The sequence below is a fragment of the Neophocaena asiaeorientalis genome, unplaced genomic scaffold, assembly GCF_003031525.2.
Source record: "Neophocaena asiaeorientalis asiaeorientalis breed wild unplaced genomic scaffold, Neophocaena_asiaeorientalis_V1.1 scaffold442, whole genome shotgun sequence".
Taxonomy (NCBI): Eukaryota; Metazoa; Chordata; class Mammalia; order Artiodactyla; family Phocoenidae; genus Neophocaena; species Neophocaena asiaeorientalis.
In genome coordinates this window covers 1,279,535-1,304,788 of record NW_020175833.1, presented here as the reverse complement: position 1 = coordinate 1,304,788, position 25,254 = coordinate 1,279,535, and the positions used below count along the sequence as shown (strand labels likewise).

Genomic DNA, 25,254 nt, shown 5'->3' with positions numbered 1-25,254 from the left:
AACCATCTTTTGCAGCAGGAGGCTTGCGTATGCCCAGCAGGGAGCTGACTGAGTGGATGGATGCCATGCTGCATCTTCATGGCTGCACCCTGATTGGGAAGCTGGTTCTCTAGAGCGATGGGACATAGGCAGAGTGAGGGAGGGACTGAAAATCATGACTTTGGAGGCTTTCAGGAATCACAGTTGGGCAGCCAACTGTCAGGACCTTGGGGCAAAAGAGGGGCTGAGGACAGGTATACTAGTTTGCTAGGGCTGCCGTAACAAACACTGCAGACTGGGTGGTTTAAACAACAGAAATTATTTCTTCACAGTTCTGGAGGCTGGAAGTCCAAGATCAAGGTGTCAGCAGGGTTGATTCCTTCTGAGGCCTCTTACCTTGGCTTATAGGTGCTGACTTTTCCTCGTGTCTTCACATCATCTCCCTCTGTGCATGTCTGTGTCCTAATCTCTTCTTATAAGGACACCAGTTATATCGGACTAGGGTTCATTTCAATGGCCTCCTTTAACCTTAAGTACCTCTTTAAAGGCTCAGTCTCCAAATACAGTCACATTCTGGGGTCCTGAGAGTTCAGACTTCAACATATGAATTTTGAGGAGACACAGTCCAGCCTGTCATAACAGAAGATAAAACCCAAGTGAGAGGGACTAAGGAGATGCAGTGGTGGAGTGAACATCCAGGAGCTGAAGTGGCAGTAGGGCGAACCCAGCAAAGGTCTGTGGTGTGGACAGGGGAGATGCCCGACTGAATGGTGCCGGTGGGGCAGTCTGGCTTAATAGCACAGGAACGACGGGGCACCTGCATCCAACAATCCCTTACACACTCCTCAGTGTCCTAAGACACTTAAGACCTAAGACACAGCCTGCCCCTGGGCCTGCCTCTGCTGGTACAAGAGGAGGTACTTCCAAAGTCAGCCGTACCCTTAATCTGGGAAATCCATGGTACCTTCTTCAGGATCACTGTGGATGGGAATCAGTGTCTCCTTCTCAACTGTCAGCCTCAAAGGATGCAGTGTGTTTTGGGGCAACAGAAGGATTCATCTGGTTGGCTTCTCTTGGCTGCAGGGTCCATCTCAAGTGACCCTCTTCTTGGATGGTAGGGTTCCCAGGGTAGAGGGTGACATCCTTCCCAATTGTGGGGCCCCATCCTGCTGCAGTTGGGCACCCCCTTTAGGAGGGCCATGGGGACTGCTTCCCATCCTGAGGTTCCCCTTGTTCACCACAGGGCTAATGCAGGAGGGGCCATCTCAGCCTGTTCTTCCTCAGGTTCAGAGTTTGGCCACCTGTGTGTCTGGCTCCCTGTTTCCAGAGGACCCAGTAGCTGCATTGCCATGGTTCATTACTCTGGGCCCCAGAGTCTGGGCTGTGAATGAGCCAGTAGTGCTGGACAAAATTAATGGCTTTGTTTGGTAGTCTCAGGTGAGGGATATGGGGGCGAGGTCGTGGAGCTTGATTTTGGGAAAGTGTTTGATGCATCATCTCGTAATATCTTGCTCACTAAATTAATTCCAATGGTCAGGTGACTTGGAAACTGGCCATTGACTCAAGCACAAGTTAGAGACGAGTGATAATGGATCTGTAAGGGAGGAAGCTCAGGGCTGCGGTGAGGCCCAGAGGTTCTTAATTAAACCTTTGTCTGGTGAGGGGGGTAACCGGCCCATCAATAACTGATGACAGGTGAACACAGGTGAGGCATCAGCTAGAAGGAAAATCAGGGGAAGTGAGTTCTGAGTGGGTGTTAAGTTGGTTAAAGCCCCCTGCCTCTTTCCCATCTGCCCAGCACATGAGCAGTTATAAATGCCTCTGAAGGCAGGATGGCCAGAGGTGTGCCCTGCTTGCCTTGTTGGCAGTGTATGTTTGCCTTTCTTGTCTTTTGTGTGTTTGTTTGTCTCTGTGGCTGGATGCTTCTATCGTGTGTCTCTGGCAGGGTGCTGTGTACGGTTGCCCAGGTTGTGTGCACTGCTTTCCTCCTGGGACTTGTGCAGCACAGCGTCTGTGTCTTTGGGGACACACACTGGGTCGTGTGTATCTGTACCTGGGCGTTTACATGTCTGTGTGTTGGTTGCAAATGTTCCTGGGTATGCCTCTTGTGGCCTGTTGTTGGAGTCTTCACGTTAAGGCTACTCAGAGATGTTCAACTTTCATTGGCCACCTCTGAGCCCCAGTTTCCTCATCTGTTGCATGGAGATAATAGCAATACCCGTCTTGTAGAGTTGCTGTAAAAATTAAATGAGCTCATGAACGCAGAAGTGGGTAACACAGTAGCTGGTGCTTAGTAAGCCCTTGGTGAATGGCAGCTGTTGATTGTGAGATGGTGCAGGGCGGCAGGAGGGGCTGAGAGAAGGAGAGTATCTGGACTGCAGAAGGAGAAGGTGGTCTGTGCACCACTGGGACCGTCAGTGAGGAGGGAGGGGAAAGGGCAGTCGTGGACAGAGCCCACGAGTGTTGCTGTGGCCGCTCCATCTGGCCAAAGAACCGGAGGAATCCGGAGGGGCCCTTTCTCCTCCAGGTGGGGCTTGGTGGGTGGGGGGAGGGGGGGGAGAAGCCGCAGATGAGACACCCCTGGGAGAGCCAGAGCCCACCTCCCCCCTTACCAGGTGTCCCAGGCCCCCTCTCCCCTCTAACATGTAATAAGAAGATAATGCTATTTCTTATTCTTTATTTGCCCAGAATGCCTGTTATTTTCTTTCTTTCAGAATCCAATTTTCTCTTGACATTTATGCCTAATGTAGCAAAACATGACCTTTGTGAAAGGACATTGCTGGCAACCCGCTCCCTGCCTCGGGCCCCCCAAGAACTACTGGCACACTCCTGGGCTGCCTCTCCCTCGGAGGTGGGCAGGGCTTCCACTTCCCTGGGACCGCTCCTGTGTTCCCGCCTCCTCCTTCCGGCCAGGGGCGGAGCCGGGGGCGGGGCGTGTTTCCCAGGGCTCAGTGCGTCTGGCGTTCCCGGCGGCCGACTCTCACAGGAGCTGCTGCTCAGTTTTAGAACCAGGGGCTTTGTTCCAGGCTGCGCTGGAGTCGGGCAGAGAGCTCAAGGCCCCCGGGCCTTGTCTAACTTCTGCTGCCCCTGATGCTGTTGTGCGTAGGCTGTAAACCAAGAAAAGCAAAACAAAACAGAAGACTTCTGTCTGGGTGAGGCACTCACCTTTACTGAAACATCATAGCGGCTCATGGTAATGGAGAATTACCATGAACAGGTAATGAAGCCTGTTATCCTTGACCCCGAGTTCCAGCTCCGGGTGTAAGGTCAGCACCTTTGATGAGCGTACGTGTCTGATCCCCTGTTCCTCCCTCCCAATCAGGAATTGCTCTGCAGGGAGCTGGGTGCCTGGGTGTCCTCAAGGGGCCATCATGCAGTTCTTCTGTCACCCTTTTCCTTCCGGTCAGTGGGGGAAGGAGGCCGTTTGTAGGAATAAGATGTGCCATGGTTAGGGGTTCTGTGAAGCTGAGCATGTGGATGGGTTGAGGTTTATAGTCTTTTAGTGAGAGCCTGTGTTGTCACACACACCAGTGCTCTACAGTCCTGCAGAGAGGAAGTGGGTTACAGTATGGGGCTATGGGAGGCTCTCCTAGCAAGGGCTACGGGCTTAAGGACTCTGAAAGGAGAGAGTGCTGGGGACTGGGGAGAGAGTGGGACAGTAAACTTGAGTGATACCTACTGGACACCTTCCCTTCGCCCCAGTCCCCTGCACCCCAAGAATGGGGTCTTCCTCCCCCACACAGTCATGGGCTGTCACCCATGAATATGTGTATAAGCAGGAGTCTGTGTTTGTATTTATTACCTACATGTTTAATGGACATAAATACACACGTGCTTATACACACATGTGTGCATGTGGATAGGTATTTACCTAAGTGCAATTCTTCCCGCTCTCCTTTCTCATCACTAGATAAGTACATGGTTCCTGGGTGCCACTTGAGCTCTAGCTGTCTCCAGCTGCTGCCTTGAAGGGCTGTTACCACATCAAAAGTTGTTTGTTGAGGGGCTTCCCTGGTGGCGCAGTGGTTGAGAGTCCGCCTGCTGATGCAGGGGACACGGGTTCATGCCCCGGTCTGGGAAGATCCCACATGCTGCGGAGCGGCTAGGCCCGTGAGCCATGGCCGCTGAGCCTGCGCTTCCGGAGCCTGTGCTCCGCAATGGGAAAGGCCACAACAGTGAGAGGCCTGCGTACTGCAAAAAAAAAAAAAGAAAAAAAAAAAAAGTTGTTTGTTGAGCCTGGTAAAGGCAGAGCTGCCTCAAATGGGAAGGGGAAGCCCTATCCCATAGCTTGTCCTTGTGTTTGAATATCTGCTCCTCTGATGAGCTGTGTCTACTGTCTGTACCTCACCCAGCCTGAACTTCTCCCCTGATCTCCAGACCCAGGCATCCAACAAGCTATCTTATCTCTCTTCTTTGGACGTCTAACAGGCATCTCAAACTTAGTGTCTGCAAGGGGGAGGCTCTTGATCCCCACGCTGCTCCCCAGTTGGGACCCCTTTGAGCCTTCCTCGGCTCACTAAATGACATCACCACTCTCCTGGTTGCTCAGGTCTCCCTCCTCTGCCCGATCCAATCCCATAGGAAGTTCTGGCAGCTCTCCCTCCACCACCTAGCTTGAATTCCATCAGCTTAATTGTCTCTACTCTCTCTTTTTGCCTGGAATACTGCAGCAGCTCCTAATTGCTCTGATGACTTCCAGTCTTGGGTTCCTATTTTAAAAAATGGTAATTAGATGATGCCACGTCCCTACTTAAATCCAGCCAGTGCCATCCCGTTGTTCCTTAAAGTAAAATCCGGGTGGCTTACCTTGACCAGCAAGGTGGGTGTGGCGGGTCCCCTCTCCTGCTTATCCTAGACCACTCTTCTACTTCCTTCCTCACTGGGCCCTTTTCTGGCCCCCTAGTCCCTCTCAGGCCTTTGCACTTGCTGCTCCCACTGCCTGGAACACACCTTCCCTGGCACTAGGCTCATTCTCACTCCTCTTCTCAGCTCCGACATCCCCTTCTCAGACGGCATTTCTGGAAGCATCTTCTGACGTAGCCCCGTCTCTCTCCCACATCAGTTACTTACTCCACTTTGCTTATTCCCTTCCTTCTGCTCATCACAAACTACACTTCTTTTGCTTATTCATTTGTAACATGAACATAAGCTCCAGAGGGACCTTATCTGTCATCCACCCCCTCGTTCCTTAGTGTAACCTATATTTGGCTCTCAACAATTATCTGTTATAGAAGTCCTCTAAATATAGGTGCACCTGTAAGCATATGCATATGTGTATAAGCAGGAGTCTGTGTTTGCATTTATTACCTACATGTTTAATGGACATAAATACGCACGTGCTTATACACACGTGTGTGCATGTGGATAGGTATTTACCTAAGTGCAATTCTTCCCGCTCTCCTTTCTCATCACTAGATAAGTACATGGTTCCTGGGTGCCACTTCAGCTCTAGCCGTCTCCAACCACTGCCTTGAAGGGCTGTTACCACATCAAAAGTTATTTGTTGAGGGGCTTCCCTGGTGGTGCAGTGGTTGAGAGTCCGCCTGCGGATGCAGGGGACATGGGTTCGTGCCCCGGTCTGGGAAGATCCCACATGCCGCGGAGCGGCTGGGCGCGTGAGCCATGGCCGCTGAGCCTGCGCGTCCGGAGCCTGTGCTCCGCAATGGGAGAGACCACAACAGTGAGAAGCCCGCGTACCGCAAAAAAAAAAAAAAAAAGTTGTTTGTTGAGCCTGGCAAGGTAATAACCATGGGTGTGTTTCTTCTTTTATTCAGAAGACTAATGACTACTCCTTTCCCCTGTACATCCTAATGCAAAAAAAAAAAAAAGCCATTAGGAGGAGGACAGAAGTGTGAACAAAAAAGCTGATGTCTTGATCATTGATGGACAGGATTGCTGAGGGAGGGACTGGCTTGAAGGAATTGTAGGTGACCTGCGGAGTATTTTCGACTTGTGTGAATGTTAAGAATGTTTGTTGAGGGCTTCCGTGGTGGCTCAGTGGTTAAGAACCCGCCTGCCAAGGCAGGGGACATGGGTTTGAGCCCTGGTCTGGGAAGATCCCACATGCTGCAGAGCAACGAAGCCCGTGAGCCACAACTACTGAGCCCGCACGCCTAGAGCCCACGCTCCGCAACAAGAGAAGCCACCACAATGAGAGGTCCATGCACTGCAATGAAGAGTAGCCCCTGATCGCCACTACTACAGAAAGCCCACGCGCGGCAATGAAGACCCGATGCAGCCAAAAATAAATAAATAAATCTATTAAAAAAAAAGAATGTTTGTTGGTAACAGGGCACAATAGTTTCACTTATGCAAGGTGAAGAAGTCCTAGATATCTCTAGTACAGAGTAGTGCATAGTTAACAATACTGTATTGTACACTTAAAAATTTGGGAAGAGGGTACGTCTTCTGTTAAATATTATTATCACTAAAAAAAAAAAAAATAGAGAGGGAAGAAACTTTTAGAGATGCCAGTTAAGTTTATGGCACTGTTTATGGCGATCATTTCATGGATGTATATTATCTTCAAACTCATCAAGACATATACATTAAATACGTACAGCTTTTTTGGTAAGTCAGTTATACCTCAGTAACTAAAAAAAAAGGGGAGGGATAAATTAAGAGCTTGGGGTTAGCAGATACAAACTACTATATATAAAACAGATAAGCAACAAGGTCCTGCTGTATAGCACAGGGAACTATATTCAGTATCCTATAATAAACCATAATGGAGAAGAATGTGAAAAAGAATATATATATATATGTATAACTGAATCACTTTGCTGTACAGCAGAAATTAACACAACATTGTAAAATAACTCTACTTAAATAAAAAAAAAAGAATGCTTGCTGGTTTGTATACCTTATACTCTGAGAGTTCTCTGTCCTCCTGTAGAAGGGTGGGTTTAAAAAGGCTCTCTAAAAAAAAAAAAAAAAAGGCTCTCTGAAATTTCATTGTGGTGAGAGCATATGGGAGAATGACCAAGAAGTTTTTATTTATTTCATTTGATTTGTAAAACCTTGCCTTTTAAAAGGTCTCAGCATCCTCTGCAGACATGATCTGTAGCCTCGACTAACTGTCAGATGTACTGTTAGCCGAAGGGAGCAGTGGAGAAGAACAACAAAGCCAGGCTCCCATGAGATGACCACACTTACTACGGAGAGCATGACATGCCACATTGTCCTTTAATTTCCTCTTTATTTGTCGATCTTGCAGAAACCTGTCGAGTAACCGGCTCACCACACTCTCATGGCAGCTCTTCCAGACGCTGAGTCTTCGGGAATTGTAAGTTCGGTTTTGAAGACTGTCCAAGTCGGTGGAGTGGTGGTCAAAGGTTGGGGGGAGGCACCTGAAGCTGGGAGTACACCTGAAAGGGCTCCTTGGGTTGGATGATGTGGGTGTACCATGTTCAGTGAGAGTGAGCCACCCCATCCCTTGATTTCTGATGCTCCTTCTGGGCGCAATACATTTCAGAAGATAGGAATCTCATCTCTTAGCAGGACCTAGTTTTGTGATCTGTTGGAAATTAGTAATAACATTTATATTTATATATATTTATAATAAAGATAATTTATCAAGTTATAATAACATTTGCAATATATAAATAGATTATTAGGTGTGCTTTCATTTATATGACCTTTGATTTATCATCACATGTCATGGGAGGTAGGTATTATCATACCTCCTGTATAAAAGGTATCTCTACACTTTCAGCTGAGCTCCAGAAAGGCATGTGAAACACAACCAAGATCACATTGCTAGGGATTGGCAGAACCAGAACTTGAACCCAGGCCTTTGACTTCAGATTGCATGTATTTTCCACTATCGTGATCTTCTGTCAGCCTCTTTGGCTTGAGTATGGCCATCCTGGAGGGACTAAGCCCATATATTTATTCAGTCTGCTTGTGGACTGCTTAGATTTGCTGCATTCCGAGGCTGATCAATGTACTCCCACCCCAGCCAGCCATTTTGCACAAACACACATTGGATGGATGAATGAAAACTCGTGACCACTGCTGGAAAAAATAAGTCATGTTGATGTGTGAGTCATCAGGGTCATCTCTGTGCGTGAAGGACGGCATATTATGTTGAGGGGACAAATCAAGGAATAAGTTGAAAAGGAATTGAGGCATGGATGGAGTTAGGGAGTCAGGGTTCCAGAGACACTGCTCATGTGTCTTCCCTTTTACTTGATGACTCAGATCCAAATTCACTGAATGCAGGTTGCTTTCTATCCTTTACCAAGAGGCAGTGAATGGCCTTGGATCCCCGCCCATGCTGCTGGCCTTTCAACTTGTTCTCCCTCCACCTGGTAAGACCTGAGTTCAAGGATGCATCATAACCTTACCTTTTCTGACCCAGTTGGTCAGGAAGGGGAATATTTACATCTCCATGGCAGTCTTGTACATACCCTACTCATCCTTATGGACCCAAGTGCCTACCTGATGCTTAAAAAATGCCAGTCCAGGGATGGGAAGTACAGAGATGGTCTCTGACAGTGTTGGAGAGTTTAGGACAAGACTGTTGTGGGTTGCTTTCCTGCTTTAGGATTTTGCCCCTCCCACCAGGCTTCTCCTCTGCTATGAGCACAATAGCTCTAGTGATCAGAGTTCTTTAGTCATACATGGCTGCCATCCAGCTGCACTCAAATAAAAACTCCTACCTGAGCTTGAGAAAAGTTGCATATGTACTTATTTTTTTAAAAAACACTGGAAAACTGGACAATGTCACAGACGTCTCAGTGTCAAACTGTTACACTTGATGCATTGTGTTCATTCCCTTCTTTGTAGGTGGAAAAGACGTTAGAGGTAAATTAACATGACTGCTTTGATCACCACTAACACTGATTTCTGAGATCTTACTCTGGGCCAGGCAGTGTGCCAAGTAATCTATCGAGTTACGAAAGTTATTTAATCCTTATAACAATTCTATCAGGTCGGAATGGCTACTGTCACTTCAAATTTGGGGACACTGGGGTACTTAGCAAGGTTTAGTATCTTGGTTAAGGTCACCCATTAACTAAATGGTAGCACGTGGACTCAAGATCTTGACCGCTATGCTTCGCCGTCTCCCAACTTTCTCAATCTGTTTTCAATCCAACGATCTGTTCTACAGTAACTTGAAATAAAAATGCACAATTGCAGATTTTCCTTACATTGCTCTAAAACTGACCAGGAACCCTGCCCTAAAGGAGCTAATTGGAGTCTTTCATCCGGTTCTCCTGGGACCCCTGCCCCTTCATCTGTGGGAGGCCAGGGATAGCATCTCTCCAGGGGACATCTGGGTCTACTGTTGGCTGAATTATTGCAAAAATGTTCAGTGCTCCTTCTAAAAAAATCATTGGCTGCGAAATCGATGGTGTGCTGCCCCGGTGACCTGTTTCGTGGAGTTTTAGAAACAGTTGTTCCGTGGATATATATTTAAAGAAAATGTCAGATTTCTCCCAGAGGATCATGGGATTCTGCATTCATCTTTGCCTGTGAATCAATATACCAGTGAGCTGGATGTGACTTATGGGGGAATGAAGACGTTCCCTCCAGGGTGAGTCAGTGTGTGAGAGCCACCATGTCCACGGAGTATTTTATTTCTGTCATATTGTTAAATAAGTAAAAAAATTATGTTGGAAAATAAAGAAGCCCCCCCTCTAAGGAGCAGTCACCCTGGTAGGGGTCTGTTTTTTTGAGGAAGAATTGAATGTTGGGAGTGGAAAATTTATCTTTTGGCTGGAGGGGCTGCATGTTGGCTCTTAGCTGTGGCTGTGATTAAAATCCAAACAGTCCCAGTTCCTGGCAAATGGAAGAGTGGGTCATATTTTCTTGTCTGACTTCCTGATTAGTCCACATGGTGCCATCTGCCATGAGCCATCTAGACTGCCAGGGCCTGCCCAGTGGAGCCTGTGGGCTGGGGTGTGGGCGTGGATCGGGTATTTCCAGGAAGAAAGAATTTCGGCCCTAGAGGAGAGAGGCCAGAGGGAGATGGCTCTGTGAGCTGTGGCAGCCAGAAGAACACAAGGGCAGAAGTGTGAGGCTTCGAGCGACCTTCTGCAGGAACAGAAGGAGCAAGCTAGGGCATTTAACAATTTCTTAGCATGTTTTATTCCATCACTGAGAATCTCTGCCTGCCCCAAGCAGCCCCTCCTCTGATCCTTGATAGAAGAACTAATGCTGTTGGAATTCCCCATCAGAAGGGCTGAGTGTCTACGACTTTTCCAGTAGCAGAGAAGGAGAAAAAAGAGGTGTATATTGAGTATCTAATATATACGAGGTCCTGTCGCACCCCTGGAAAAATCCCACAGAGGAGGTATGCTTAAACCCAGTTTGACAAATGAGGGATTGGAGGCTTGGCCAAGTGAAATAACTGGTCCAACATCACATGGCAAGTAAATGGGAATTGTGATTATTAGCATTGCCACCATCCAGGTCTATTGTTTTCAAAGACCAGCTCTTTCCTTACCCAACTCGGCACCATAGCCCTCATGCTATGCGTCCCCTTCCGCCAGAACTCAAGATGGCGGGTCCCCTCAGAGGAATCAAAGGGGGAAAAAATCCAAACAAGTTAGCATCTCAGAGCCCTTACCGTGTGCCAGAGACTTCCTTCACTCATTTCTCATTTACTTTTGTGAGATGAAGGGTGTGGTCTTGGCCGGGCACCTGGCCCGCCTCTCAACTGTCCAGGCTGTGTTTTTCTCTTACTGATGGAACCAGAAGCATCTTTCAAGACTGGCTTCTGAGTAGCCAGCACTCTTTCAATGGCACGGGTTTGGAGAAATTCGCGTTGGTGTTGCAAAGTGCTCTCTGAAGTTTCTGTTGATGGTAAGATGGTATTTTCCCTTTACCGAGAAGATGGGAACAGTCTGTCCAGAAAGCTGAGCAAGAATCAAAGAGATTGACTTAGAGGTAGAGAATGAATTGGAAAGAAAAGAAGCTTGGATTCTGAATCCCATGATACCATTTAGGCAAAGGCAAGAGGCACCAAAGGATATAAACTCACAGCACAGAAACCCTCCAGAAATACCCTAAGGACCATTAGTGTATCTCGAACAGGCTTCTCTTAATACCCTGCATGCATGGAGCAGACATTGATTAAAATAGATTGGAATATTTCATTTTCTTAAAGCAAAGTGATAATTACCTCTGGTATAATTTACAGATTTAATCGACTTGGTAAAATATTAACTCTATTTTGGGGATGGGTTTGTGCTGATCCTGTCACTTTCCTTCCCCCAGTCCTGGCCCTGACCACTTGCCACGGCTCTCAAAATCACTCAACAATCATGTTAATCATACTGTTATTATAATAATAATTTTGGGCCTCTTTATAGCCCCTTTTACTTCACAAAGCACATTAACATATATTATCACTAATCCTCATAGTAACTGTGAAGAAGGCAGATTGAGCACAATTACCCCATTTTACAGACATTAAAACAGAGCCTTGGAGAATTCAGGCTGAATGAATACTTGGTGTATTCATTTCCTAGGGCTGCCTTAACATATTCCCACAAATCTGGGGGCTTCAAACAATAGAAAGTGATTCTCTCACTCTTCTGGAGGCCAGAAGTCCAAAATCAAGGTGTCAGGAGGACTACACACTCTTCCAAGGCTCTAGGGAGAATCCTTCCTTGCCTTTTCCAGCTTCTGGTGGCTCCTGGTGTTGCTTGGCTTGTGGCAGCACCACTCCGGTCTCTGCCTCCGTCTTCATGTGGCCATCTTCCTCTTTGTCTTTGATCTTTCCCTCTTTTCTCTTATATAGATACCAGTCACTGGATTTCGGGCCCACGGTAATCCAGAATGATCTCATCCATGATCCTTAACTTGGTTATATCTGCAAAGACTCTATTTCCAAATAAGGTCACATTCACAGCTACTGGGGCTTAGGACTTTGACATATTTTGGGGGATGGGGGAGACACTGTTCAATCTACTATAGTTGCCCAAGGTGACACAACTGGCTCAACTCAGATCTTTTGTTTGGATATTTTTTTTAACCACAGGACTGTTGGCATCTCCAGGGTGCCCTTTGGGCATGTTTTCTTCTGTGACAACAGATTCGGGCCCCCTCCCCATATTTCACTACCTGGCCATGGATTGCCACTGGCAGCACTGATGCTGCGGAGGGAAGAAAACCAGAGTGATGACTAGTGGGGAATCAGTGTTTTTTAAACACTCAGTCTTGGCCTTGACTGTTCAGCAAAGTGTCTTTGTGCACAAACTCGGATGGGGCTGAGTTAATCTGTGGGAAGCCCCAAGGGCCCTACGATTAGGCCCTGGGCCATCTTCAGGAGAGGGCTGGGTGTTGGTAATCTTTGCTGTGAAGCAGCTGCTGTTGTATTATTCATGGGGCCGCCTGCATTATTGATGGAGCAGGGGAAGGCTTGCTTTAGGCTCCTTGAGTCTGCCCCTGAAGCCCTGGCTGAAGGCCCCTCTGCTCCAGACCTGATTTGATGCGAGAATGGACAGCATCATTTAGACCCAGGACTTGCCCTTCTTTGCTTCTGGTCCACCTCACTGTTTGACCCCTCTTGTCAGGATATGAAGACGATAGTGCATTTGCTCGGTGAGATGCCCAGGGCATCTGTTCTGAGACTGAAAATGCTTTCTGCCGTATGTATGTCTTGTTGTCCAGGAGGAGAGTCCAGAGGGATGGGGGGAAGAACTCAAAGTTCTTCTGCAGTTTCCAGGAGACCCTGGGCTGGAGGAAATGACCAGGTCTCATGGTGCATGCCTTCTGGAGGAAAAAGTTGGAGGGAAACAAACAAGCTTTTAGCGTGCCCATGCCTGGAAGGGTCTAAGACACACCCCACATATCTCACTGGATTCCCCTGCCAGCCTCAGGACGCTGTGGCACCGTCCACCTTTCTGGGGGGCCCCTGAGATGTTGGGATACGCAGTAGTGCAGGGCTCAGACAAGAGGCAGAACTGAATAAAGCACATGTAGCTTGAAGCAGCCTGGCCAAGACTCTCACCTGTCTAGTATTTTCCACCCAGGTGGGTAATTTGTATTTTTACAGCTACTTAAGAATGAATGACCACATCTTGTCAAGTAAGCAACTGGGAAAAATCAGGCTGACCTGGTTCAGTGTGCATGTGTTCTGGCATCTGGACCCTCAGTATCCTTCCAGCAGGGCTGCCAGGCCTCTCCTCACAGCCCCTACCGCGTGACTCCCAACCACTGTTCCACTCCCTTTCCCCAGAAACGCCGGACAGGGAATTTGACCTCCTGTGTTTCCTAAGGAAGCCCTCAGACGTTCCCTTCCCCTGCTTCCTCCTTGTTGTGAGGGTCAGAGCTGGTGAGGCATGTAAGGCCTTCAGCGTAGTGCTGGGCACAGAGTAAATGCAATGCAAACGTTATTATCCAATTATTTTTTTGACTTCTCCCTCATTTTCTCCTGTCTACCTTTTCTCTCTCCTCTCCCTCATTTCTCAGCTGCAGAAGCATCTGCCTTGACCCCACGGCAAACCCCTCCAAGGGTCCTGGACCTCATCCGTCACTTTGCTGCTCTAGGACCTTACCTTTCCCTCCCCACCCCCAGCCCTGCCCTTACCCGATTCCTAATATGTTTTCCCTCTTCCTTTCCACTGGTTTTTCTCTTCTGTTTTCAACCAAAGATACTTCTGTCTTCCATTGACTTCCTGTTGCCTGGAGCTTAAAACCTTGGGGTCATCTTTTACTCTTTCCTTTTCTTCTACCTCCAAGGAAGCACCAAATACCACCGTGTCTTCCTTTATGATGTTTGCTCCATCTTCCCCTTCCTTCTCCCCACTTTTTACCTCTCTACTCCAGGCTCTTAGTAACTAGGCAGCCATTCTCTCATGGTGGTCCAGGGTCCCATGGGGATCCCCAAGACCCTTACAGGGAGACCGAGATGTTAAATCTATTTTCATAATAACCCTGAGACGTTACTTGCCTTTTTCATTCCCGTGGGCAGTGGAGCTTTCCACAGGCCATGTGACATACGTTAACATCATTCCTCTGATGCTTGATGGAGTTTGTGCTAATGCGTTCTTGTGTTTTAAATTTTCCTCAGTTTTAATTTCTAATATGGTAAATTGTGATAGATATAATCCACCTAAAAGTTCTTTGAGACTCTCAGTCATCTTTAAGAGTGAAAAGGAGTGCTGAGACCAAAAAGTTGGAGAACATTGACCTGGAGCCCGCTAGCCTATATGGAGCCCGAACCTATATGTGAATGAGAAAAGATGCCTCTTCTGGGTGGATAGAGCCCCATGCCAGGTACCGGGTCTGGTCAAGGGTATGCAGGCTGGATTTCATCCCCCATTCATCCCTTTGGCTGGGTGCACTGAGACATGCAGGAGCTTCAGCACTGTACACGGTGACCCTGTGTTTATCAGACAGCCTAACCGGGGTCCCAGTCTCCGGCTGTCCTCCTCTCTGGTTGATCCTGTTCAGCATTGCTGGATTACTCTTCTTACAGTTTTGTTCACTTCATTCTCCAACTACAAGGGCCTCGGTGGTTCCCACTGCCTCTTGGATGCATTTCAAGCTTCCCAATGTGGCAGTGAATGTCCTCCACCATCTGGCTTCCACTTGCCCTTCCAGCTTTATTTCCAGGTGCTCCTGCTGTAGCACAAGCTTTCTTTCCTGTTTCCACAGTCCAGCCTGCATCATCCCTCTAACCCTTCCCCTAGTCTTTCCCTCCACAAGCTTCCAAAGTTCAGGGATCCTGCTTACTCCTCCTAGAATCTCCCATCTAGCTACGCCTTACACGTGATAGATGGCGGGGAAAGTGCGTGAATTTTGGAGTCCAACAGGCTAAGCTTTGAAGCCCTGCTTTGTCACGTACCAGCCGAGGGGCCTTGAGCATGTGACTTGACTCCTCCAAACGTAGGAGGGGGTCCCTCTTGTGCATGACGACGAGAGACTGGCTGGCTCTGAGTGCAGCTGTGAGAGGCAGATGCTTGATGAAGGTTAGTTCTTGTCTTCTTTGCTGAAAGAGTGTGGTGTGCAGAGCAAAGTCATGGGCACTTTTAGACTAAGAGGATATCATACAGGGGTGTTTGCACATTCTACCTGTGCTGTCCTGTTGGCTAGAAAGCACTGATTCCTCCCTTCCAAGGGCCTCACTTTTTTCTGAAAGCTGGTTAATGCTGATGTGTGCTTCACCACTTTGGAATTTGCCAGTTGTCAAAAATATCCTGGGTCTTAGTGCAGTTACCCAAGTGGCCCTCCCTCTGGGCACCAATAGATTCATCCCCTTACTGGTCCAGAAAGAGAATCATGTTCCCCTGAGTGATCCTGGCATTCAGATTTATCAGGTGCCCTTGACGTAAAGAGTTTTACATCAGCTTATGCCCTTCAATTGTCCCCCTAAGGAGATGACTCCCTCTAAGTCTCAAGGAAAATGAGTGGAGAAGGAAGGCCTTGAACTTGACTCTTCCTCTATCAGACAGTCTTCTTTACCAAGATGAGTGCTCCTGGAAGACAGGGACTGATTATTCATTTCTGTTTCAGCAGCACTCAGCCCACAGCCAGACATGGATGAGGTGCTTATTAAGGATCTTGTTGAATTTATGAAGGAATAAAGCTGGTCCCAAGATAGGCTTTGAGCAGATATTGGAAACAGCGAATCACCTTCTCCCCAGGGAGAATAGCTTCTTTCTTCCTTCTTCCCTCCCTCCCTCCGTCCCTCCCTCCCTTCCTTCCTTCCTCCCTCCTTTTATTCATTCAACGGGTATTTATATGCCAGGCTTAGTTATAGGTACTGGGGATATAGCAATGAACCTAATAGGCAATGTCTCTGACTTTGATGGAACTTAATTTTTATTTGGGGAGACAGATAATAAACAAGCAAGCAAATATTTATTTTTTAATTTTTAGATTTATTTTGTTTATCCGTTCTATATATACTAATTTGCATCTGCTAGCCCCAAACTTCCAAGCAAGCAAATAAATATTTAAAGTGATGCTGGGCAGTGACAAATACCAGAAAGAAGAAAATAGTCAGGCAAGGGACTGGGCAGTGTGAGGGCAGGGGTTGGTGGTAACTTTCCTATAGAAGTGGTCAGAGAAGGCTATATGATTCCTTAATGAAGGGAGGGAGTTGATCTAGCAGATATGTTCTCAGTCCAAACTCTGTAGGCAGAAAGACAACAAGTGCAAAGGCCCTGAGGCAGGAGCATGCAGGTCATCCTGGTAAACTTGACACACAGCAAGGTCAGAGTGGCTGAAGAAGAGGAGGAGAGGGTGAGGCAGGCAATGAAGTCAGAGAGGTGACAGAGGGTGGTATAGATCCCGTAGGCCTTTGACTCTGACTTTCAAAGAGTTGGGAGGCCAGTGGAGGGTTTTGAGAAGAGGAGCTTCCCAAGCTGATGTATTTTAAAGGTCTCTTTGGCAGGTAAGTTCAGTGGAGTGGATTTTTTGGGAATGAGTTTATTTGTTTAAAAACTAAATAAATTCATGGACTTCTATAAGTATTTTTTTATTTCTTTAGTGACCTTGCTAAACCCTTATCTCCTTAGTCCCTGAGGAGCAGGTGGGGGCCCATGCATGGCCTCACAGCCCTGGGAGGGAGCTGGGCCACCTTCGGTTCAGGGGTTCCCTTCCCTCGCTTCTTGCCCACAGGAGGTTGGAACAGAACTTCTTCAACTGCAGCTGTGACATCCGCTGGATGCAGCTGTGGCAGGAGCAGGGGGAGGCCAAGCTGAACAGCCAGAACCTCTACTGCATCAGTGCCGACGGCTCCCAGCTCCCACTTTTTCGCATGAACATCAGCCAGTGCGGTGAGTGAGCCGCCCGGTCCCAGCTGGCTCCACGCGGGCCTCCCTCAGACACCAGGGACGGTGCTGCGCATCAGCTGGGAAAGCCAGGGCCTTCCTTCCCCACTGCCCTCCCAGCCTTGAACTCTGCATTGGGTGCAGATCTGGCTCCCTTCTTACCTCCTTGCTCATTCTTGTCTCTTCGTGAGCCAGCTGTGGGAAGGTTGGTTCCAGGGATGCAGAAAGTGGTTAAGTGTGCTCTTTGTCATTGGACCAGAGTCCTTTCTCTCTGTCAGTTCCCTGTTAAGCAAACCTGAAGGAGTGTTATGTCCAGGTGTGGTCTCTGGATCTCCTGTATCAGGAGCATCTAAGGCACTTTTAGAGAAGCAGATGTCTGGGTCCATCCACAGACTTAAGAGATCAGAATATCTGGAGATGAGTTTGGAAATCTGAATTTCTAGCAAGATCCCCATGGGAGTCTGAAGCGGACCAAAGTTTTGAGAACCAGTGCCCAAAGTGGAAGATGTCATTTGATGTCATTTGATGAGCTGCATTCCTTCAGCAACTGTCCTCCTCATCAATCCCCGCTCCCCAACCACCACGTCCAACTGCATGGGCTTAAATCTTGAGTTATACCGTCTGCTTGGGAGGTGGTGTGAAGCTTCTGGGACTTGGGGGACTTCTGAGAGGTCAGGCAGGTTTTGTGGAGTCATTATTGGACAAAGCAAGCAGTGCCACCATTGCCCCCACGGACAAAGTTTTGGTAGCAAGTATTTGCCTGTTTTTTCACCCACCCTGTCCTCCATCCCAGACCTGCCTGAGATCAGTGTGAGCCATGCCAACCTGACCGTACGGGAGGGTGACAATGCTGTCATCACTTGCAATGGTTCTGGATCGCCCCTGCCCGACGTGGACTGGATAGTCACCGGACTGCAGTCCATCAACACCCACCAGGTAGGCGTCCGAAGCTTGGGACCTATCACCTCTTAGTCTTAATGAGCTAAAATCATGAATAGAAGCAAGAGACGTGAGAATAAGGAAGAAGAAGAGGGGAAGTTTGTGGTCCTATTTCTATAGGACGAAGCACGTAGACTTGGGTTCCACCCAGCTGCAACATTTTCTAGCCAGCTTGATCTTGAACATGCTATAAACATCTCTGTACCTTACTTTCCTCATCTGTGAAATGGGTATAATGCTACCATTCATCTCATGGGATAAGTGTGAGTGTTACCTAAGCTCTTGACTGTAGAGAGCTTGGCCCTTGGTCAATGTGCCTTCACCAGCAAGGCCTCCTTCACCTACTGCTCAGCTTTCCTTTTGATTCCTAAAGGTGTTTGGGGGTTAGGTGGGGGAGCCGCCCTTGTAGAAACTGTTTGTTGTCTTTTTTTTTTTGTACCATCATCTAATTTTTCTTTTATCTTTTCCTAAATTTTTATTGTGGTAAAGTATACATAACTTAAAATGTACAGTCTTAAACATTTTTTTAGTTATTATAAAATATTAGCTCTATTCTCCATGTTGTACAATACATCCTGGCAGCTTATTTTATACACATGATTGTTGGTTTTTTTTATTGGGTTTTTAGACAAATCTGAACTGGACCAATGTACACGCCATCAACCTGACGCTGGTAAATGTGACGAGTGAGGACAACGGCTTCACCCTGACGTGCATTGCAGAGAACGTGGTGGGCATGAGCAATGCCAGCGTCGCCCTCACTGTCCACTGTGAGCGGGTGCCCTGTGGGGGGCGGCTGGGACCCTGGGGATCTCAGCATAGGAGGCTGGGGCCGGGCAGAGCTGCTGCAATGGGCCTGGTCCACCAGGAGGGGCAGAAAGACTCCTGTGGGGCAGGACTGAGCAAATCAAGTCAGTCCTTGGCTAATAACCCCAGAAAGGGTGTCCCTGTCCCTCAGAAGATGATGCCCCTCCAACTCAGCTCTGACTTTACTCCTAAGTTGGCCCAAGTCTGCCTTTTGCTAAACCCCTAAAAGGTCATGAGAGGGAACCCTCCAGCTGTAGTGGATCCAGGAAGCTTGAGTGAAGACAGACATCTCTTCCCCTCTTTGGGGGTGGTGTTGTGGGGGAAACCTCTGATTCCCTCAGGTCTTTTTAAAGCGGGGTGGGGAAGAATTGGGTTGCCCACCCCAGCTCCTGGAAGGCTGCTCTGGGGCACCGGAGGCTCTGTGTTCTGGGTGTCAGCTGGCCTTTCCCCGGCAGACCCCCCGCGCGTGGTGAGCCTGGAGGAGCCTGAGCTGCGCCTGGAACATTGCATCGAGTTCGTGGTGCGCGGCAACCCGCCGCCCACACTGCACTGGCTGCACAACGGGCAGCCGCTGCGTGAGTCCAAGATCATCCACGTGGAGTACTACCAGGAGGGCGAGGTCTCCGAGGGCTGCCTGCTCTTCAACAAGCCCACCCACTACAACAACGGCAACTATACCCTCATCGCCAAGAACCCCCTGGGCACAGCCAACCAGACCATCAATGGCCACTTCCTCAAGGAGCCCTTTCCAGGTGAGGGCAGGGCTGCTCTGGGGTGACTGATCCCCTCCAGGAGCTCAGGGGGACGGGGAGTGGGGGCTTGAGAGGAGAAGCAGCATCAACACAAATACCGTCATCGACAACCAAACACACACTGGAACATATTCAGCCACCACCAGAATTTTGTGTAAACTAGATGAAGTCTCTGATTTCCAATAGCAGTCACAGTGAAAACCAAGACCCCCTCAGAAATACACAGCTGTACATATAAGGGCATATGGTGTTACGGTAGAGAAAGTGGGGACTTGAGAGGTGGATAAGAATGGCGGAGAATCTGGACCCAATTCTTTTTTTTGTTGGGAGACTCTGGACATGATCGTTGCCTCAATACCCTCATCTGTGAAATGGGCATGATTGAACTTCTCCCATAAGAATCTCATGACTTTTAAATACCTTAAAGTAGACAAAGCACGTATCACAGGCTTTGGTGCCTAATGATGGTTTGATGACCTTCCATTACGAGGGGCTTCAGGGTCTATCTGGTTCAACCCCACATGTAACAGGCAAGTGAACAGAATCTTTCCACTTGCTGGGTAGTAATAAGGCCTTGGCTGGCTTTCCAGGTCTGTGTCTCTTTTCCTCTAGCTCCGTGGTGAGCTGATGGGTGGAGGGTACCTGATGCTGTCAGCCTGGATGGTGCTGATTCTAGTGGACGGGGTCATTGAAATGATGAGAGAACTTTGAGTATTTGGGAGGGGAGTCTGTCTTTCTCTGTCTGGGCTGGAATATTTCAAATACCTTCCTGAAGTTAGAGGAGAAGAAAATACTCCCAAGAGTTTAGTGAAAGTGGTTGCAGCATCTCTTGGGGGTGGTTTTGGTAGCTGATAAGTTTCTGTCAGTGAAGCCATATATCTTTGATGAGCTTGGTGATGTCTGCTGGCAGCAGACCTCTTGGCCTTCAGTTCCTGGAAATCCAGGATTCTAATGAAATAAAGGGGAGTGTAAAGACTGATCTCGATCTCTGTCTCTCACACACACACAGGGCATTGGAGTACTAGCACTGTGCAGCATCTGCTTCTGTGAGGGTGATTTCACGGCATACGGATAACCAGAGGGTAGCAGTTCCAAGAGGCCTTTTGAATCTTAGTGCAAGGAAACTCGAACTTTAGAGGCTTTGAGAGAAACTCTGGAGAGATGAGACCGCCTGGGAAGCTAAATTCTTGCCACTGAGGGCCAGGGGATGGTGGAGCCATCACTCAGGAGAGGACTGAGAACGTGCCGATGTTTGAGACCCTGGCCATCCCATATGGTCCTACACTTCCAACATCATTCCAAGTATGCCCAGTAAGAGGCCTCAGGACACTTCCCACTGTGGGCCACACGGGAGCTGGAAGAGTCCTGTCTTGCACTGCAGAAGCAGCAGCTTTTAGATGCAGAGATACTTTGCTTTTTGGGGCCAAAGTCAGGCTAGGCTTTGTTGGCATAAAGGGCTGGAGTGGCCCTTTGCCCTGCTTGTGCCCATCTGGTGATTAGAGAATGGAATCTGTTTTTAAAGAGGAGAGTCGACACTCCCCGATGGGCGAGGAGTGAAGCCCTCGCCAAAGTCATGCTTCTGTTTCCAAAGGGAGGCTTCTGGGGCCTGGCGAGAGCAGGGAGCCCTGGAATGCTCGGGAGGGAGGGGGAGCCACCCTGGCTTCTGCATGCAGAGGGTGTCCTGGCCATGGGGCAGCAGGAGCAGTGGCCACAGCTTTTCCTTTGTCCTCCCTCACCTTGGGAGGGAAGCAGTTCTCTGCATCCTTGCAGCCATACAGACACCTCCTCTGTCCCCAAGAGACACGGCTGCCCCTCCTCTTCATCTCTGGATATGCCTGTCACCTTTTCAGTTCTCCTCAGGCCAGTGGTTCTCAAAGGGTGGTCTCCAGACCAGCAACATCAGCATCACCTGGGCAGGTGTTAGAACTCAAATCCTGGAGCCCCACCCAAACCTACTGAATCAGAAACTGTGGGGTGGGGCCTGGCAGTCTGTATTTTAACAAGCCCCCCCCCCGAAAATTCAGACACTCCCTCGTTTGCCATCTCCTGCCATGACATTTGGTGGACCCAGGAGGTCAGAGGGAGGGTGAAGTTACAGAGGAACTTGAAGGGAAACAGCTCGCCTGCAGTGGGTCCCTCAAACCCATCTACACCCTGCCAGGGCCATCCTGTGTGAAGGTTTGCTTGTTTGTAAAGGAGTCAGTGGATGATGGAAAGGCAGTGACAGGAAAAAGATGGGCCAGTCATGTCAAGAGACAAAATATCTAGGCGTCAGGAGAGTAAATTATCCAGGGGAGTGGACAGTAAACCTCACACCTGCTGAGCCTGGATACAAAGGCTCTCGGTGGACTCCTGCTCTTCTCTTGCTGTGGTGTGGGGACATTGTATTTGTCATCTGTACCCCTCTCGCTCCCAGGCAACAAAACAGACATTAAGAGTAAGGGTTCTGAAATCAGACAGATGGAGGTATTATCCTATCTGTGGCCCTACTGGCTCCGATAATGGGGCTTAGCACATGGCTGGCGTGAGGTGGAGGATGATCACTGCTCGGTGCCTCTGTTTCTTCATCTGTGAAATGGGAATGATAACCAGAGCTCCCACCTAAATTGCCCTGAGGATGAATGAAGTGATGTCCACCCAGTGTTTAGCTCTGTGTCCAGATAGAGGGAAGGTTCAACAGCTGTTGACTACGACTAGGATTCTAGGTGGAGAGTTTAGGAGTTGAGTTTAGGAGTTCTAGATCTGGTCGTTGCTCTCTAATCAAGCTGGTAAGTTCTAACAGACAGCCTTCAGGTAGTTTACGAGGGTAGTGGTTATGGAGTCACAATGCCAAGATTCAGATTCTCATTCAATTGCTTATCAGCTCTGTGATCTCAGGCAAATTACTCAATCCCCTGCTTCTGCCTCAAAGATTGTAGTGAAGATTAATTCGCACATAGTGGATTAATCCACCTAAAATATTTCCCACAGTGCTTGGCACAGAGTAAGCACAGAATTACTGTTTGATTTTATTATTATATATAAAAAAAAACACCCAAGGGCAACTGAAAAGGGATTTGTTTTTGGGGAAAACAGAGATCTGAAGGTGAGGGTCTCCTTTCCTGACTGTTCATGGGCTGGAGACCCACAGGAGAGCTTTGATTGCATTGAGTATATTCAGTGGAGCCGTCTGCAGATGCAGAGGCCTCCATCAGAAGGATTTTTTCAGAGCAGGACATTGAAATGAAAATGAAAATGTTCTGGAAAAGCTTTTTGTAAACTTCATATGCTATACAAATGCTGGTGTTTCCTTCTGCATTTCCAAAGAAGTGCTAGAATGTTCAGTCTGGAGTTCAGCCTTAGTGTAGGAACCAGTCCCTGGAAAGGGAGATTTGTTCTAGGAGCATGGAATCCTCTTTGGTGTTCCAGGGATCTGGGCCTAGGAGTGGAGACCGTGAGGAGTCAGGGATCCGAGTGTCAGGGGAGGCTGGGGATCATGTTAGGGTCGAGGTGGTCCCTGGAAGGTTGGGGATCCTTAGATGATGATGTGATAGAAGGAGGAATGTTGACAAGGGGTGTGTGTGTGTGTGTGTGTGTGTGTGTGTGTGTGTATGTGTGTGTGTATGTGTGTGTTTGCCTGCACATGTGCAACAAATATCTGAGAACACTTGACAAAACGTTTAGGAATAAGTGAGCTGCCATAACTCTTGAATTCTCATTTCTTTTTACCTGACTGGGAAGCCTCTTCATCATGATCTTGTGACAGCAGAAATCAGAATTCCATCAGGGCCCTGGGTACAAACCGTGGGAGACACCGTTGCCCCAGTGTCCATAGCCGCATCAAGGCTGGTTTCTTTCCCCAAAACACTTGTTGAGTCTAGAATGTGGTCCCAACTTGCCAGTGCTGGGGGAAGGGAGGCAGCAGCAGCATGTGGCCTTCTGTGCTGGGTGGGCAGAGCGTGTGGACGCCTGGCACAGCTCCCCACTCCCTCCTTATACCTGAAGCCAGGGCATCTCTTCTGATCACGTCTATGTGCATCTCTCTCTATCTGGACGCAAGCTGCTGCCTCTCTTCTCCATTCTCTGGATCCCACTGGCTTTTCCCACTGGGTTTTTCTTGAGGCTTTTGGGATCTGGAGGACACATGTGCATTGCTTTCATGCCCAGTTCCTGTTGGGATTCAGATGCTGCCTTGGCACACTGGTCCGGTTGTCCTCCCAGCCTGCTGGTGCGGGCTGAGGTGAGGACCACTCTCGGGTACCATCCTTTTCCAGGGTGAAGTTCTGAGTCCTCCCACAGGTTAGAGAGAACCCAGGAGGTCTGGCTGTTCCAAGGCTTGTGTGCTTCCTGGGTGTGTAAATGTTTCCAGGCTCTTGCAAAGGAGATAAGCATTCATAGGCTGATTGAGAGATTACAGGCTTTACAGATTCGGCCAAAACATTTGGCTGACGTGAGCATATTCTCTAATAAATGAGAGCCTTATGAGAAATATGCAAATTGGTGTTAAGTAGGAATTGATCTGGCACCTCTCTTTTCTCGGGCTCTGAAGCCAAGGCTAGGGCCCCGTTGCCTCCATCCTCCTCCCAAATAAGCCGTTTGGTCACCTGAAGTTTAGAAGAGGGTGGGGGGCCTGAAGGGCACACTCAGGAATCTGGAGAAAGCTGTATTGCTCTCCCACAAAACAACACAAAGTGGATGATGAGCAAGCAACCTATTAGCAGTGAATTTACTGTGAATAAGGCTTTCTCTAAGGGACTCCTTCACAGAAAGGCATCAATTTTCCCCCACGGGTAGTTAGGGAAGAATATTTGCTGGCGCATACTTGATAGAGCTGTGAGTACAATGACTGTGAAAGCCTAGCCAAGGGCCTGGGTAAATGGAAGACCCACGGTGAATGAATGAACGAATAAGTTCTGATTTTTCAGGGTGTGGTAGGCTTGTGCCAGGAGGAAGTGGAGTAAAATGCAGTGGTTCTCAAAGGGACCAGCAGAACAAGAAAACTTGTTCGAAATGCAAAATTCTCAAGACCTCCCCCAGACCTCCTGAGTCAGAAACTCTGGGGTGAGGACCAATAATCCATATTTCTTTAAAAATTTTTTAAAGATTTTTAACTTTTCATTTTGAAATAGTTTGAGATTTACCAGAAAAGTTACAAAATAGTACCAAAAAATCTTCCTTATACTGTTCACCCAGCTTCCCCCAGTGTTACCATCTTACATAACTACAGGGCAGTGATCAAAACCAGGAGAGTAATGGTGATACAACCCTATTACCTAATCTACAGACTTTATCTAAATCTTACCAGTTGTCCCACTGCTGTCCTTTTCTTCTCTGAGATCCAATCCAGGATTATATTGATACATTGTATTTAGCTGCCATGTTACCTTATTTTCTTTAAATCTGGGGCAGTTCTTCAGGCTTTCTTTGTCTTTCACGAACTGTGCACTTTTTTTTTTAATTTATTTTTTTACATCTTTATTGGAGTATAATTGCTTTACAATGGTGTGTTAGTTTCTGCTTTATAACAAAGTGAATCAGTTATACATATATCCCCATATCTCCTCCCTCTTGCGTCTCCCTCCCTCCCACCCTCCCTATCCCACCCCTCTAGGTGGTCACAAAGCACCGAGCTGATCTCCCTGTGCTATGCGGCGGCTTCCCACTAGCTATCTATTTTACGTTTGGTAGTGTATATATGTCCATGCCACTCTCTCACTGTGCACTTTTGAAGGATCCTAACTAGTTATTTTGTAGACTGTCCCACAATTTGGGTTTGCCTGATGTTTTCTCACAATTGAATGCCAGTTAGGCATTTTTGGCAGTAACACCGCAGAAGTGATGCTGTGCCCATTCAGTACGTTGTGTCAGGGGTACGCGATGTCTGTACATTTTATTACCAGTGATGTTAACTTTATCACTTGGTCAGGATGGTGTCTGCTAGGTTTCTCCACTGCAGAGTGACTATTTTTTTCTCCTCTGTAATTAATAAGCATAATATTTTGAAGCTTTGTAAATATCTTGTTTCTCATCATTCTTTCACACATTAGTTTTAGCATTCATTGATG

The 25,254-nt window shown here is 48.0% G+C and overlaps 1 protein-coding gene across 1 annotated transcript in view; it reads left to right on the top strand.

The window, feature by feature from the left end:
• NTRK3 (neurotrophic receptor tyrosine kinase 3) overlaps nt 1–25,254 on the top strand; it is a 206,504-nt gene that overhangs the window by 31,148 nt on the left and 150,102 nt on the right. Inside the window, exons 3-7 of the mRNA XM_024732934.1 lie at nt 7,196–7,264; nt 16,561–16,718; nt 17,506–17,648; nt 18,280–18,421; nt 18,914–19,210. Coding sequence (XP_024588702.1) covers nt 7,196–7,264; nt 16,561–16,718; nt 17,506–17,648; nt 18,280–18,421; nt 18,914–19,210 — 809 coding nt within the window. The remainder of the gene's footprint in view (nt 1–7,195; nt 7,265–16,560; nt 16,719–17,505; nt 17,649–18,279; nt 18,422–18,913; nt 19,211–25,254) is intronic.